This window comes from Bubalus kerabau, chromosome 5 (genome assembly GCF_029407905.1).
Source record: "Bubalus kerabau isolate K-KA32 ecotype Philippines breed swamp buffalo chromosome 5, PCC_UOA_SB_1v2, whole genome shotgun sequence".
Lineage (NCBI taxonomy): Eukaryota > Metazoa > Chordata > Mammalia > Artiodactyla > Bovidae > Bubalus > Bubalus kerabau.
In genome coordinates, this window is record NC_073628.1 from 7,437,392 (window position 1) to 7,453,884 (window position 16,493).

General features: G+C 45.8%; 1 protein-coding gene across 5 annotated transcripts in view; it reads right to left on the reverse strand.

Annotated features, from left to right (window-relative positions):
- LOC129652335 (uncharacterized) overlaps positions 1-16,493 on the reverse strand; it is a 30,083-nt gene continuing 13,590 nt past the window's right edge. For all 5 annotated transcript variants that reach the window (XM_055580825.1, XM_055580823.1, XM_055580821.1 and 2 more), the window contains one exon: positions 1-16,493. This exon is cut by the window's right edge. In XM_055580825.1, coding sequence (XP_055436800.1) covers positions 7,822-9,270 — 1,449 coding nt within the window. In that variant the 5' untranslated portion in view covers positions 9,271-16,493 and the 3' untranslated portion in view covers positions 1-7,821.

The window sequence follows — 16,493 nt, forward strand, 5'->3', positions numbered from 1 at the left end:
CTCATTGGAAAAGACCCCAGTGCTGCAAAGATTGCAGGCAGGAGGAGAAGGGGATGACAGAGGATGAGATGGTTGGATGGCATCATCGACTCAATGGATGAGCAACCTCTGGGAGATAGTGAAGGACAGGGAAGCCTGGTGTGCTGCAGTTCATAGGTTTGCAAAGAGTCAGACACGACTTAGTAACTGAACAACAACAATACCAATAATAGCTACACTAAGGGGTATTTTTTTGGGGGGGAGTGAAAGCACAGAAGCAAAGCATCAGTACTTAGCACAAAGTAGGTGGTCAATAAACATTAGACTCTTTCTGTTTTCTCATGTACCTTGTCCAGTGTCTTATAATAACCCCTGTATTTATGCTGCATTTTAACTGTATATATACAGTGCATTTTTTTTCTAATTAATAGACAGAACAAAGGTTAATATTTCTAATCAAAAACTAAAAGACTGAGGACAAGTTCAGTGACTCCCTGAAGGTCACACAGCGAGACTGTGACAGTAGACAGGCCAGGCCCTCCGGTGGTGGTTTGTGGATTCCCCAGTCTCGACCTCATCAGCCCCTGGTGAAGTGTGCCAGGCTGCTTGTCCTTCACTAAGTGGCCTCTGCAGTTGTACCTTTGGAATTCTTCTTTTTAATTTCTCCCTGTTTTGAGTCTGGCAGCCCGTTGCCCACCTGCAGCAATCCTGCTACTCATGGTAATTTGTTGTTTCTTAGTGGCTCTGGCAGGCTTCCTTGGTAGCTCTGCTGGTAAAGAATCTGCCTGCAAAATGCAGGAGACCCTGGTTTGATTCCTGGGTTGGGAAGAACCCCTGGAGAAAGCATGGCAAGCCACTCCAGTATTCTTGCCTGGAGAATCCCTATGGACAGAGGTACCTGGCAGGCTACAGTCCATGGGGTTGCAAAGAGTCAGACATGACTGAGTGACTAAGCACGTGCACACACACACACACATACACACACACGCACAGTGGCTCTGGCTTTGGAGGGAATCAGACCCCACTTGATACAAATATATGTAAAATAGAAATCAGGAAGCTGTGAGGTGGGGATTCCAAGAGCTATGTTCTTGCTTATTTTATTTTTACTTTATTTGGCCACACCACGCAGCTTGCAGGATCTTAGTTCCCCGACCAGAGGCTGAACCCAGGCTATAGCAATGAAAGCAGTGAGTCCTAACTTCTGGTTGTTGTTATTGTTTAGTCACTCAGTCATATCCAACTCTTTGTGACCCTATGGACCGCAGCACGCCAGGCTTCCCTGGCCTTCAGCATCTGCTGGAGTTTGCTCAAACTCATGTCCATTGAGTTGGTAATGCCGTCCAACCATCTCATCCTTGTCATCCTCTTCTCCTCCTGCCCTCAATCTTTACCAGCATCAGGGTCTTTTCCAATAAGTGGGCTCTTCGCATCAGGTGGCCAAAGGATTGGCGTTTCAGCGTCAGCATCAGTCCTTCCAATGAATATTCAGGGTTGATTTCCTTTAGGATCGACTGGTTTGACCTCCTTGCTCTCCAAGGGACTCTCAAGAGTCTTCTCCAGCACTACAATTTGAAAGCATCAATTCTTTGATGCTCAGCCTTCTTTATGGTCCAACTCTCATATCCTTACGTGACTACTGGAAAAACCATAACTTTGACTATATGGACCTTTGTCAGCAAAGTCATGTCTGCTTTTTAATACTCTAACTTCTGGACCACCAGGGAATTCCCTATTAATTTTAACTGCTCAGAGGCCTTCAAGACTCCCTTTTGGGATGCAGGAAGCCCCCTACTGGGTATGTAGTACCCTGCCCGCCTGCCTGATCCAAGCACAATCTTACCACAGCAGTGGACCAGTCAATGCCTACTGAATAAATAGTCTAAAAGTTCGGAGAAAGTGTCAGCTTTGATGTTGCCCTTAAATAACACCACCAAAGGGCTCTCTCCAAGGTCACTAGGGATTCTAGTCTCTAAACCCAGGGGACAAGTTTCAATGGCTGTGGGCTATGGAGAAGAAGGGAACCAAGGAGAAGGCCAGGGTCTTCAGTCTGAGCAGTAGGAATACCAGAACCACCATCAACCACAGCAGGAGATTTTGAAGAGAAAAAGCAGCAGCTCTGTTTTGGAGTTAGGAAAGAGAGGTCTAGCAGGAGGTACAACTTTGGGAGGTAGGAGCACATTAACACCCATTTAAAACCAGGAGAACAAGAGGAATGTGCATCAGGGGAGGGAGTGTGAATGAAAAAGAACAGAGCCTGAGGAGCTATAACATTTAGAATTTGGGAAGTGACAAAGAATCAGAAAGGAGGCTGAGAAAGAGTTGCCAATGATTTGGACATGTTTTTGGAGGAGGGAGACATCAACTGTGTCAGATTCCGTTATTAACCCCCCCAAAGACTGCCATGCTGGAGAGCTCATGTATAGCCAACTGGAGCTCCCAGCTTAAACCAGGACCACAGCTGCTTTGCCATCATGAACATCCAGCCCAGCTAAGCCTCCAGACTGACTGCAGCCCCAGCTGACAGCTGACTGCAACCACGGGGAAAACCTTCACTGTATTTTCTGCAGGAAGGAATGGGCAAGGCAGAACGGCTGGGTTTAGTATTGGTAACTCGGAATAATTTCATCAGGCTCTGAGTCACAGGGCCTATCTGACGCCTGGCCTTGAAGTGATTAGGATATACGGACAGTGGCCTAGAGTGTGAGAGCCTGACAAAGGAGGTGGTTGTGGGTATAGGCTCTGATTGGTTAGTTTATATCCCTTGGGATTGGCTAATCTTAGGGTCAGAACGGCCCCAGATGTTAGAGCATTAGAACACAGAAAATAAAATATATGATAAATAAAGTGACCAACAGAATAAGACAGAAGCAATGGTGTGTCGCTTTCAAGATCAGGTTATAAAGATACTGTATCTTTCTCTTTCACACCATTTGCTTCAGGAAAGTCAGCCACCATGCTGTGAGCAGCCCTACAGATAGGCCCAGGTAGCCAAGGACTGAGGCCTCTTGCCAACAGCCATGTGTGTGTGCCGTCTTGGATGCAGATCCTCTCATCCTGCTAAAGCCTTCAGAGAACTGCAGGCCCAGGGGACAATTTGACTGCAAACTCTTAAGAGACCCTCAGCTGAAACCACCCTGCTAAGCCACTCCCAGATTCCTAACCTAGAAATACCAGTATGATAATATTTGTTGTTTTAAGCCATTTCACACTGATATAACTTGAATGCAGTAACAGAAAACTAATATGTGCAGTAATAGCCTCATTTTATGAATAAAGGTAAAGCTCAAAGGGACAAGGTAACCAGATCGAGGTCAAGGAATGAACAAAAGACAGAACTGACCTGCACTCAGAGCAGGGCCTTGCATATAGTATATTGCCAACAAATATTTGTTGAATTGGCTCAATCATTTTTTTTTCCTGTTATCAAATTAGTTTAGGGAATTCCCCGGCAGCCCAATGGTTAGGATTTCATGCTTTCACTGGCATGGCTTGGGTTCATTCCCTAATTGGAGATGTAGGATCCTGAAAGATATGTGGCATAGCCAAAAAAAAAAAAAAAAAAATAGCTTAAAGTTGAGGTTAGCAATAGTTATCAGTTAAAACCAACTATAATAAATATAATTAAGAGTCTGCCTAATTAAGTGTTACGGGTCCCAGGGACATCTGCTTTTTGTTAGGTGACTTGCTGACTCAAGTAAAGGCAAAGACAAAGGCAAAGGCCTCTTTGTTGCCCAGAACCCAGTCTTATTTGGGGGGAATCCCAAGACAGATAAGAAAAAATAGGGTCTGAGTCTGTCAGGGTGCAATCAGGAGAAAGAAAACACACAGTAACTTGAACAGGGACAATTTAATATAAAGAATTAACTACAATGGACCTAAGAAAAACTCTAAAGAAAGAGCAGGTCCAAGAAGCAGCCACCACCCCCAGGGCTGAAATAGGTGCCCAAGGAAGAAGTTTCCCCCTGCAGGGCTAAAATTCACACTTAGTTGGATAGGGTATGGTTCAGGCTTATGGAATAACAGAGAAATAGCTTCTATGTCAAGTGAAAGAATTTGCTGGAAATCTGCCCTCTAGGGTACTAGGGAAAGCTGTTCAGGGGGAAGTGTCTCAGCAGAAGGATTCAATTATGTAATTGCTGGAAGCAGGGGGAGCTGCTGGTTCCTGGGGGCTGCTGACTGCTGGGCACTGCAGGAGCCTGGTACCTGCCATCCGTCACCCATACTGCAGGAACCTGCCAAGTGAGCAGACCAGAAAGGAAAACTCCTTTCTTTGGCAATGCGTATCCAGTGCCCTCTACCGACAAAGCTTAACATCATGCCAGGTGTCAAAGGAAAGATATTTAAAGGCCCAGATCCATTTTTGGAGAGCAGACAATGAAGGATAAATCTGGGGCTGAGAGGCAAAAATTGATAACAGCCACAATTTCATTCAAACAGCCACAGAAATTCTACAACTCAGGTACGTTTTGCTCAAGGTGTGAGACCAGTAGGAAAACACAAAAAATAAGTGTGGTAACTTAATTTTTTTATTAAACACAGTATAAGCACATAACATACAAAATTTATAATACCAGATATTTCAAAGATAAAATTTAGAAATACACATTTTAAAATAGAGATCTTATAATTATTAAACATTTCTTTCATTATCTTTTACTCCTTTGACTTGGAACCAGAAACCTGACACCTTTTTTTTCTGCACCAAGATATCAATGTCTGGTAAATTTAGTTATACTCAATTTCATGACAGAAAATAGCTGTTCACAGATATAGGTGCTTCCAAACATGGACAGAGTCTTTGCACAATGGTTTCTATACCTAGGGGAACTCTTGCTCAGGTATCTGTAGAATTCTGGTACCCCAATGTCATCATATTTAGTCTTCAGTACTGTATCACACTGCAGTTCAATAACTTCCATTTGTAATTCTTCGTTAAAGCTATCAATGTTAAGAAAGGTGAGCTAAACAATGTGAGCTCATTTTCATAATGTTTGAAATCAAAAGAATCTTTTTTGGGATGCAATGCTCAACTCTACAATTTTGGAGATGTAGATTAAACCATAACTTTCATTTCTGTAAACTAATCTAAATGTGAGCCAGATTGTTTACTCCAAATGAGTATCCCAAGGTTTCAGTTTTACTAGGAAAGAGCAAACTATCATACATTTGTGTAACTATTTGGTGAACGTCTTTGCAGAAAAGTATTCAAAATGCTTAGATGGTTTGTAATGTCACCCAAAAAGGCCAGACCTCTGATCCAATCTTCACTGGTGAGCTGGGGAAGGGATTTGCCCTTGGATGACATGAACAAATCTATCTCCTTTATAAATTCAAAAAATCTCTTCAATACCATGCCAGACTAAGCCACCTTACCTTTGTATAGTAAAGGAGATTATCATATTGTATATTCAATTCCTCAAGCAAAACACTGAATTATCTATGACTGGAGCCATGAGAGTGTATCCAGTTCACTGTGTTAATGACTACATCCATGACATGTTCTAGTTTTAACTTCTTAGTATAAAATAATTCCTGGGGAATAATGCAGTGAATGGATTTAAGTTCTGCATCCTTGCAAAAACATTTTGACCTTGCATTAAAGTTTTACAGCAAGTCCGGTGTTATCACAGACCATCACACGGGGACCATTATGATCACACTTACTAATTTTGACTAGTCAACATCAAACTTTTTGAGACTTTTCTAAACATGCGAAAATAAGTCATCTTCAGATGCTGAGTAAGTCATAAAGTACCATGTCCAAAAGTTCTTTAGTGATGTTAAAATTCTCAACACTGCAGATAAATATAATTAATTGGCTCATATTATTTATGTATGTGCTGTCATCAACTGCAATAGAAAATGTCACAAATGATTTATTTAACTTTTTCTCACAACTTATCCTGTAAGTTCTCAGCCATATCTTTTACTCGCTGAGCAACAGTGTTTCCATGTAGAACTTATGTTTGCAAATGCTTCTGTTCAGGTCGCATGATTTCAGCTGCACTGGATAGACAATCTTTTATAAACTCACCATCTGTGAAAGGTTTTGATGCCTGGGCAATTTTTTCGCTTATGTAACTGCACTTCATAGCAGCATCACTTATTTTATCTGTATTTGATGATAAACGCTGTAGAAAGTTTAGTCTTTTTTTTGAGTTCATGAAGTTTTTCATCATGTATCTTTTCTGCATACCAGTCAAAATTCTTACTATGGTTTGTTTCATAATGGTGTCTTAAGTTGTATTCTTTTGACACAAGGTTTGGTTGCATATTAAACACACGGGGCTATTCTTTACTTCCAAAAAAAAAAAAATAGGCTCCTTCCCACTTTTCTTGAAACATGCAATGCCCTGGATCCATCTTTCATTGTCCCACTTTTGCTAGAGATACAAAAAGAGAGCTCATTTTTCTTTTCTCTGAGAGAAGCAGCAGCACAAACCTGCTGAAAAATGGTAACTGACACCGTCTTGAGGAGTAACAGGGAGGAGGAGAGACTGTAGCAAACTGGAGAGCCTTCCAAAGGGAGCAGCCCTTAGTCAGGTAGGGCAGACTCTTGGTATTTGATAACACAGGTTATTGTCACCAGATCTTCCCAATTTTTGAAGCCAGATATTGCATTTTATCCAGAGAAGGCAATGGCAACCCACTCCAGTACTCTTGCCTGGACAATCCCATGCACAGAGGAGCCTTATAGGCTGCAGTCCATGGGGTCACTAAGAGTCCGACACGACTGAGCGACTTCACTTTCACTTTTCACTTTCATACATTGGAGAAGGAAATGGCAACCCACTCCAGTGTTCTTGCCTTGAGAATCCTGGGGACAGGGGAGCCTGGTGGGCTGCTGTCTATGGGGTCGCACAGGGTCAGACACGACTGAAGCGACTTAGCAGCAGCAGCATTGCATTTTATCACAAAATGAGCTGGCTCATTAAGATATTGTAAATTTAAAAATGTTAGACGCTGTGCAGGGCAAACAAAATAAACCTAAGGGTCACAAACACCCTCTGGGCACCAGTCTGGGGCCTCTGTAGCTCCACTCACCTCCTAGCATGCGGCCCACCACTTCCAGGGTAGTCAGGGCTTCTACCCACACTGGCCCAGGGCGGCTTCATTCTGAGGGGAAATCTGCCAGAAGCACACCCCGCGATCCACAGCAGGGCTCAGGCATCCTGGGCGCACCTAGGCTTTTGGAGGGTGTGCCCAAGATGGCGTCCTCAGTTCTCGTCCGGCCTTGAGGAGCTGGAAAATTGGCACCCTGCCGGGCTGTGGAACGTCACAGATGCTGGAATCTTAAGCACTGGACCACCAGGGAAGTCCCCAAGTTAACGTATTTATAAAATATTCAGAACAGTGTTTGGCACAGACTAGATAAATAGCCTCTTGAGTTAGACCTGTAATTAAAACGTTTGTGTCAGAATTCTTCAAATGCATCTCCTTACTCGAGTTCCACAGGTCGGAGGAGCAGACACATCAGAGCCCAACCCTTTTTCCAACCTTGTTTGTAGCCCACTAGTCTCCCAGACTCCCGGCAAATTGAACCCAATGCTTTTCTACCTCCAGGCCCCTGCTGCCTTGCTTCCTACTTGGAATGCTCTCCTTTCACCTGTTGAGTTTCTTCCCATCATTGGAGGCCAGTGGCTGAGAGAAAGATGGTTGTTTCTTTGCTTCAGACACAGACCCAAGGCCTGCCTATCATGCTGTCCTGGTGTGATCTGTGGTTGAGGGCTAGTTTGTGGAGCTCCTGCTGCCCCCAGCAGCCTCCCACAGTAGCTCTAGATGAGGAGAGGGAGAGACATTCGGCCAGTGGGTGGGTCAGACTTCTTGGTCTCCGCCTTTTCAGGGATAGGGGATTAGGAACCTGGTGTTCAAACTGGGCTCTGAGAGCCCTGTGTCCCAGGCCAACTTGGCATACCTCCCCTCCTGCTTCCAGCTGTTCTTTATGGGATGCGTGTTGTTAAAGGGAGAGATTATTGCAGTGATGGGCAGGGGCTCCCTCAGGAATCGCAGGGTTTGACTGGAGCCCAGGCAGCCCTGTTTCGAGTTGCAGACTGTCAGCATCAGGTCCAGCAAAATGGGTTGTGATCCTCTTGACCTCTCGGAAGGTGGGAATGAGGGAAGCTGGTCAAAGTTAGGCGACGAGCAGAGGGAAACTCTGAGGCTGAGAGACGAGGCACCCAATGTCAGCTTGTGTTGGGGCTTGCCTAGGATCACAGCCACCCCTGTTGGGTTCTGAGCTGGGGTCTCCTGGGGTCCTGCGTCCAGTCCCAGATGCCGGGAGAGTGCAGGCTCAGGGCCACTCAGGCCCCTCTTGCGTTTTCTGCACCGAGGCCTGCTTGTTGGCCTCTCTTCCCGCTCCCCAGGGCCACTCCACGACCTGCCCACTTCAGCCAGGCCTACCTTGTCCACCCAGCCCTTCCTGGCCCTCAGAAGCAGAGAGGAGGGCAGTGGTGAGTTGATCCCGGGAGCCCTGGGTGGATAAGGCCAGGTGGGGAGCACACCCTGGCTGTCCTCCCCTTTCAGTGTCCGCCCACCACACGTGGCCTGGGGGAGGGGGGCTGCAACCTGTAGAGCCCTTGAGCTCCAGCCACCTTCCTTCAGGGGTTGAGGGGCCGAGCGGGGCTGGAGGGCTCCTGGGAGAGGCCCTGCGTGCCGCACCCCCACACCTCTCTCCTTGGGGACCACGATGCCTGATGAGGCGGGAAGGGCTTGGAGTGGGGAGCCGGAAGGAAGCAGGGACGCTGCAGGGACTCGAACCCCAGCCCAGCAGTGCCAGGCGTGCCACCACCAGCGCCTTTTGCTTTTTCCTGCTCGTTTTCTCACAGACTCAAAGGTGAAAAGCAAAACCTGGATGCGGCCATGAGCCGCATCCAGGAAAAGAAACACCTGCGGCGGCTCCGTGCCCCCTGTCCCCCCAGGCTCAGTCCTCCCCGGACACCCCTTTCCCAGGCACAGCCAGGGGACACGCGTCCCCTCAGCTTCACAGAGATGTGTCCCCTGTCGTGCTGCGCTGCACAGCATCCGGGAGCACGTGACATCCGACGGGCAGACCCACCCACGAGTCACAACCCTGATGCTTCTAGGACAGGGCCAGCGGTGACAGGATGTGTGTGGGTGCAGAGACCTCCGAGACCCTGAGACACTTGAGAAGTCACTTCTGCGTAGTAGGGCTGGGATGGGGGAGGGGAAAGGAATTTTACTTTTGTTTTCTAGCTTTTCCATGGCTTGATTTTTTAACTCTATGCAGATTACTTTTATGATAAAAGACAAAAATCTTAAATCTTTCATCACAACAGGAAATCTAAGAGCCAGGGGCAACTTGAGCACTCAGGCCTAGCACCAATGCCAACAGTCCTGCAGGTCTGCTGTGCCCCGGCTGCCTGGGGTCAGAGACATGCCCACCTGCCTCGCCTGCTGTCCTCCGTCTCAGCCATCGTCAGCTGTGGAATCCCTCCTGGGAACTGCCTTGACTGGAAGACGAAGTCGGAAGCACAGGGTCCCCACCAGTCTCTCCTCTCACCGCCTCAGCGGGGCCTGCGTTCTAGGGTCCAGAGGTGCAAGGGGCTCACTGTGGACCCTGGCCAGTACCTCCCCCCAGCTCTCCCTCTCAGCCCCCTGCCCGCAGCACCCACTGCTCCCAGGCCAGGCTCTGCCTCCCCTGGGCCCACGACCGGTCCAGTGGGTGCACCCCTCCCAGCTCCGTAACCTTCATCCAGAAGTTCTGCCCCGGCCTCTCACAGGGAGAGGGCTCCTGGCCCCCTGCTGTCAGCCCCGAGGAGCTCAGAAGCCCCTTCCTTTGCAAAGTCCAGATGAAAGGCTGAGAGGGTCAGAGAGGACGCAGACCTGCTCAGGGCCACAAACATCAGGCTGAGAGGTGTGAGCAGAGCTGACCCCGTTCACACACACCCCACACCCAAGGCCTGGGGCCCACCAGGCGGGCTCAGAGCCAGGCCTGTGGCCCGAGCTTCCATCCCCTCACCCCCATCCCTTGTGTCCCTGTCCCTCTCTCTAGCCCATCTCCCCTCACAGCCTTCCTTCAACTCACCTCCCCAAACATGCAACAAAAGGCAGCACTTACTTATTGCAGCAGGAGAGAGAGACGTGCATGGCCATCTAAGTCCCAACCTGATGAAGAAGCAACAAAGCTCTGACCTTAAAAGGCCCCAGAAATGGGGGTAGTCAAAACACACTCTGCAAGATGAGCAAAGAGTTAATTTGACACGTTAGTGACAAGGCCCTCACTGTTTGTACTTCGGGAAACCCAGAGGGTGATCTACACAGGGAAACATGCCACCGGCTAAAGGGGTTAACATTAAAGTGGTGTCAGGAAACCACCACACACTCATAGTCAGTGAGCAAATGTAAGTGCGTCACTGGCCACTGAGAGCCATCTGGGGGGCACAGGGCAGTGAGCAAGGAGGACTAGGCGACTGCTGCTTCCCTTTGGGGTTCCAGTGGGGAATGCAAGGCCATGAGGGATTTGCCCAAAGGCGTCTGTGACAGTCATCTGTCATCACAAAATGCTGGACCCCAGCTGCTGTGGCTCACAAGGCAGCATGACAGTCTCCCACCTGGGATGCCCAGGGGCCTCAATTAGAACAGATGCATGCTTTCAGAGGGTAACTGTGCCCACAACGTAACCTGAAGTGGAAAAAGCAAAATAGCTAGCAGTTTAGCGACGTAAAATGAACACACATACATAGGCAGAAAGACGTAAAAATAGTTTCAAATTCCGGTTGAAAATAACTCTCCACAGGTACTTCAGTCAAATGCAAATGAGACATGGCCAGGACGGGGGTGGGGTGGGGTGAAGGTCTGCCCTGTCTACACCAGACAAAGGGAATTCCAAGCAGGCAGCAAACAGGCAGATCTTGTTCCAGTGATGCTGCAGCAAAACACAGAGAACAGAGCTGCTGAACCATCTTGGGGGACGTGGGGAGAACCAGAAGAGGTGCTGAGAGTGTAACCACACTCCTCTCATACAAAAAGACTGGATTTGAACCAGACCAAAAAACACACAGAAGGACTGATCCAGAATGTGGAACATATCAGAGAATACCTTCTTGAGTGCCGTGGAACATTTATAAAAATACTTTAAGCAATGAACAAAGGGAGCCATAGATTCAAAAAAGCAGTAGTGTTTAGAACTACTTCTCGTCACTTCTTCAAGTAACCATTCAGTAAGCCACAGCCTGATTACCATAGTTAAAAAACAACGTGTACCATGAAAGCAGGGCCAGTCGTCATGTTTACCTGTGTTCCTGGGGACCAGCTCAGGGTCTGGCCATGGAGACGAGCGTTAGAAGTCAAAGCTTGAAGGAGGCGACAGCAGTTCACTGCTTCTCTTTGCTGAATTCCCTCTCCATGTGTCTGCCAGGCCCCAGCCACCAGCTGGCATGGGTACATCCTCCTGGGTGGCATCAGTAGCCTCTCTTAGGCCCCACACCTCAGTAGTTGAGGGCCCTGTCCAAGGTCACAGGGATGACAGAGCTGCGGGGCTGGAGCAGGACCTCAGGCCACAGCCACCCTGTGCCATTCTCCTCCACCTCTTTCCGTTGTTAAGTGTGTGAGTCTGAACATGAGTGAATGAGGTATGTAAGACTCTAGAAAGAGAGTAACAGAACAAAGTCCAAGGAAAGCCGGAGAGAAGAGTGAAATAAAAGCAGAAATTTATGAATTACAAAATGAAAGCAGCAGAACTACTTATTTTATCTAAAGCTGCTTCTTTGAAAAGGTCAATAAAATAGAGTTCTTAAAAGACTATTCAAGAAAAAGAAAAACCAGCAGGAAGAACATAGTGAAGGACTTCCGTGGTGGTCCAGTGGTTCGGAGTCCACCTGCAGGGGACACAGGTGTGATCCCTGGTCCAGGAAGATTCCACATGCCACCGGACAGCTAAGCCCGTGCTCCACAACTACTGAGCTCACCTGCCCTAGAGCTGGGGCTCCACAACAGGAGAAACCACTGACAGTGGGAATTCTGCGTGGGGCAACTAGAGAGCAGCCCAAGCTCACCGCAGCTAGAGACAGCCCGTGCACGACAACGAAGACTCAGCACAGTCAACAAGAAGTTGATTTAAAACAAAGAACAAAGTGAAGAAAACTACTCATAAGGATATTAAAATGTAAATAAAATGTAAAAGGATATTGCACACTAATACGTATGAACGACGTAATTTTCTTAGAAAATAAACCTGAAAAGTGTATGATCAGATAGAAATATTGACTAGTCCGTTTTCAAAGAACCACTCAACCTCCAAAAAGAAGCGGCAGAACCCCCAACACTGTGCGATCTGGGAAGAGAAAGCTGGGAACTTTCCACTGTTACGTGTTTCTGTCATAACGGACGGGAAGGGTGGCGCCGCCACTCACCTCGCAGCGCCCTCATCACATGCACCCTCACTTCAGCTTCACACTGTTGGAGAGCCATGCACTGTTTTTACCCCATTCTCAGGAAATTGGCTTTAAGAATTTAAGGAATTTGGCCAAAAGCACCAAAGCAGGGAACAGAGACCAGCTGTCAGAGCTCAAAGCAATGCCCTGAAGTTATGTCTGCCTTTCCTGAGATCCCCACACCTGCCTGCCTGGCAAGGCCCCAAGTCAAAGTCGACCCTCAGGTTCATTTCTGTCGACAAAATAGAGCTCCAGGCCTGGAAAAGTTTGTTTCAGAAGTCATAGGAGGGCTTACTATCCCATTAATTCTTGATCATTAGAAAATGAAAGGAGAAAAACCTGATGCTCCATCTCAAAAGATGCAGAAAAGACATTAATAAATCCCTATCTATCACTGATTTAAAAAATAAAATAGAAGCTTCCTCATAATCTACTAACAAATGATCCCAGTGCATCTAGCAGTGAGCCCGCTGACATCACTATGGAGGGATAGCGCTCCTCATTCACTTCTCATTTAAGGTTCGCACTCTTTTCTCCCCACTGTGGTTTCACAGAAGACACTTTCCCAAACCTTAATTCACATATCTTTTTGCCACATCTGAATACAGCAGTCCTATTCCCCCCCCACCTTAAATCAACTAACTTTTAAAATATAAATTAACTTATTTCAAAAGACAGTATCAAGAAAGTAGAGTTGCAACTCACAGAATGGGAGAAAACATGAGGAAATCATATATCAGATAAGGGTATAGCGTCCAGAATATATAAAGAACTCACAGCTCAATGATGAGAAGACAAATACCCAATTAAAAAGATGGCAAAGGATCAGTATAGACACTTCCTTAAAGAAGATACACACGTGGCTAACAAACACGTTAAAAATGTGCTTGACATTATCAGTCATCACAGAAAGGCGAATCGAAATTATGAGATGCCACCATCATTTTCACTCACATGGCTACAACCAAAATGGTAAGAACAAGTGTTGGCAAGAATGTGGGAAAACTGGAACCCTCAAATATTACTGATGGGAACGTGAAACAGCATAGCTCGACTGAGAAACACTCTGGTTAAAGTTAAACAGAGTTGTTGTATGAACCAGCAGTTCCACGCCTAGGTATATACCAGAGAACTTAAAACTTGTGTTTTCACAAGAACTTGTACACAAATGTTCACAGAAGAATTACTTCTAATTGCAAAAATGGTGGGACAATCCAAATGTCCAACTGATGAATGGATGAACAAATATGGTATATCCATATCATGAAATATTACTCAGTCACAAAAAGAAATATTATTGCCTGCCACAACATGGATGAACCTTGAAAACACCATGCTAAGTAAGGCAGACACAAAAGGACAAACATCGTATGATTCCACTTATACAAGGTATCAAGAAAAGGCAAATTCACAGAGCCAGAGAGTGTAATAAAGGAACCAGGGATGGGGGGTAGGGTTGGAAGATGGGAAACTGCAGGGGTAAGAGAACTTCTGTTTGAAATAATAAAAAGTTCTGGAAATGGATAATGGAAATGGAACTTTAGTGTACGTGAACTAATGTGAACACACAGCACATTCACAACATACTGAACATACTAGAACCCACTTAAATCATACACTTTGAAAGCATGAATTTTATGGTACTGTGAATATTTCAGTTAAAAAAGGAAAAATAAATCTAGTTAAAAGGAAACTGTATTGCCACAAGTGGAAAACAAGGAATTTCCAAGTACATGTTTAAAAAAAAAACATCAATATTGAAATTTAAAATGTACATCAGCAGATCACCCCAACTCATCTTGAGGACCACCAGCAGAACAATCACTCCCTTGGGCAACTTGGTGTGGGCTGCCTGCGTGGCCTCCTCCATTTGCTAATGGGTGGCTCAGAAGGGAACAGGATCACAATGTAATTACAGCCAATGCAAACAAGACAGGAGAGAAGCATGAAAATGGAATAAATCATATGGATAATATGATTAAAGATGACGTTCGTTACTTGGAAACCACTTTGAACAGTGCTCACTCCATGGCAGGCCAGCACCAAGCACAAAGCTTACATTGCTCCATTAGTCCTCATCCCACTTCTTCACAGATAATATGATTAGCACTCCCCTCCCTGTACAGATGGGAAAACCGAGGCAGAGAGATGGTCACACAGAAATGAGGCAGGCCCAGCATCAAAGTAGGGTCACCTGACTCGAAAGTCCACACTTTTAGCCAAGATGCTATATTGCATCTCAACTGGCTCTAGTAATGAAGTTCAATGTGTTTGTTTATAAAATACATAAAACCAGTCTTACCATATGCTACCATAGTCAGAAAGTTTAATAGAAATATGTATCCAACCACAATACAGAATGCTTCTAGGAACATACTTCATAAACGTGCTTAATTTGAATGAAGTCTAAAATTCCCAAGAGACGTGAAAATCATCCTATCCTGAGTTAACAGGGAGGCCAGTTCCTAAACGGGAAGTTTCAGTAACATATATATAAATGCAATTCAACTCCAATAAAATCCAAATACTTGAAAAAAGAATGGCGGGGGCCTGTATTACTTATATTAAAGCAGATATTATAAAGCTAAATACTTAAAACATTGGGTTGGCACAAGGTAAGACATCAGTGGAGCAAAGTGAAGAGTTCATGAACAGATTCAGAGTATTTAGCCCATAATTAACAAATCAGTAGCGAGGGCAATTATTTAGTAAAGGTGTGGGAAAATTTGTTAACCATTTCAAAAGATCTAAATTAGATTCTTACCTCATATTGTACACCAAAACTTCTAGATGGAGTAAAACGTTAAATGTCAAAAATGAAACCACAAAAGAACCAGGAAAAGGACTTTCCTGGCAGGTCAGTGGTTACAACTCTGCGTTTGCACTGCAGGGGTCTGGATTCGAACTAAGATCCCACAGGCTGTGCAGTGACACCGAAGTACATAACCCTAATGATAAAATCAGATTTGGTTGCAAAATTTAAAACCAACAGCAAGATCCAAGATGTAAACTTAAAAAGCAAATTACAAACTTGAAAAACATTTTGTAGTTATCTACAGTAAATGTCCTCAACATTAAAAAGGATTCTCAGGAAGCGATGAAAACAAGTGAAGCACAAAGCAGATGCAGAGACCAACTAACAAACACAGACAGTGTATATTCAGCCCTACAGAGTCAAACGTGCAAATTAAAACACTAAGACACTGCTTAAACTGCCAATCAGTTTGGCTTAAACTGCCAAGAAAAGGGCAGGGCCGGGCTGCAGCGTGCTGGCCTTTCAAGAAGACGCTCAGAAACGTGAGACGAAAGCCTTCACACTGGCCATGCCCACTGAGCCAGTAATGTCACCAGTAAGAAATTCCCCTAAGGAAACAATCAGATTTCTGCACAAGAACATCTTCCAAGACAAAGAAAAGCATCCTGGTGTATTTCAACAGTAAATGAGAAAAAAATCATAATCAGAAAACAGAATTGTTTGGGTTGAAAAACAAACCCATACACATTACCTCTGAAGAGACACAGGCCACCACTGACACACAGGTGAAATAGTAAAATAACTGAAGGCCTGGCTGTCACTTCCGATCACCTTCAGTCCGCCCCTAGTACAGACACTGCAAGTCTGGGACAGGAGGGCTGCGCCAACTCTGAGGAAGGGCTGCGCTGGGGAGGATGGTCAGCGAGGGGAAAAACAGGCCACTGAAGCAGACCCCAAATCAACTGCCGTGTGCCAGACAGGACAACATGGATGTGGATGGCGGCCTTGAGACGCTAAAGCAATGGTAAATTCTAGTTTGCATAACCACTCTGATAAGGCAGGAAAGCATGCAAGACATTCTGTAAACAGTGTCAGGCATGGACAGGAGAAAAAGGCAGTTCAGGGTCAGGCGCTGCTTTCCAGGACAGGATTCCCCTTGACATTCTGGGTACACAGATCATTCTAGCTGACAGCAGTCAGCCACACAGGGACAGAGGTTCAGAAGGCAAACCCTCCCACTGAACTCCCTTCCTAGGAGGTCACCTCCTAGAATATGCCAGATTCATTCTTCACGCTGGGTCTGCAGAAAGCTATTGGCATTGTTGGCAGTATGTTTTCGAGCATTTCACCTGTAAAGTCCACTG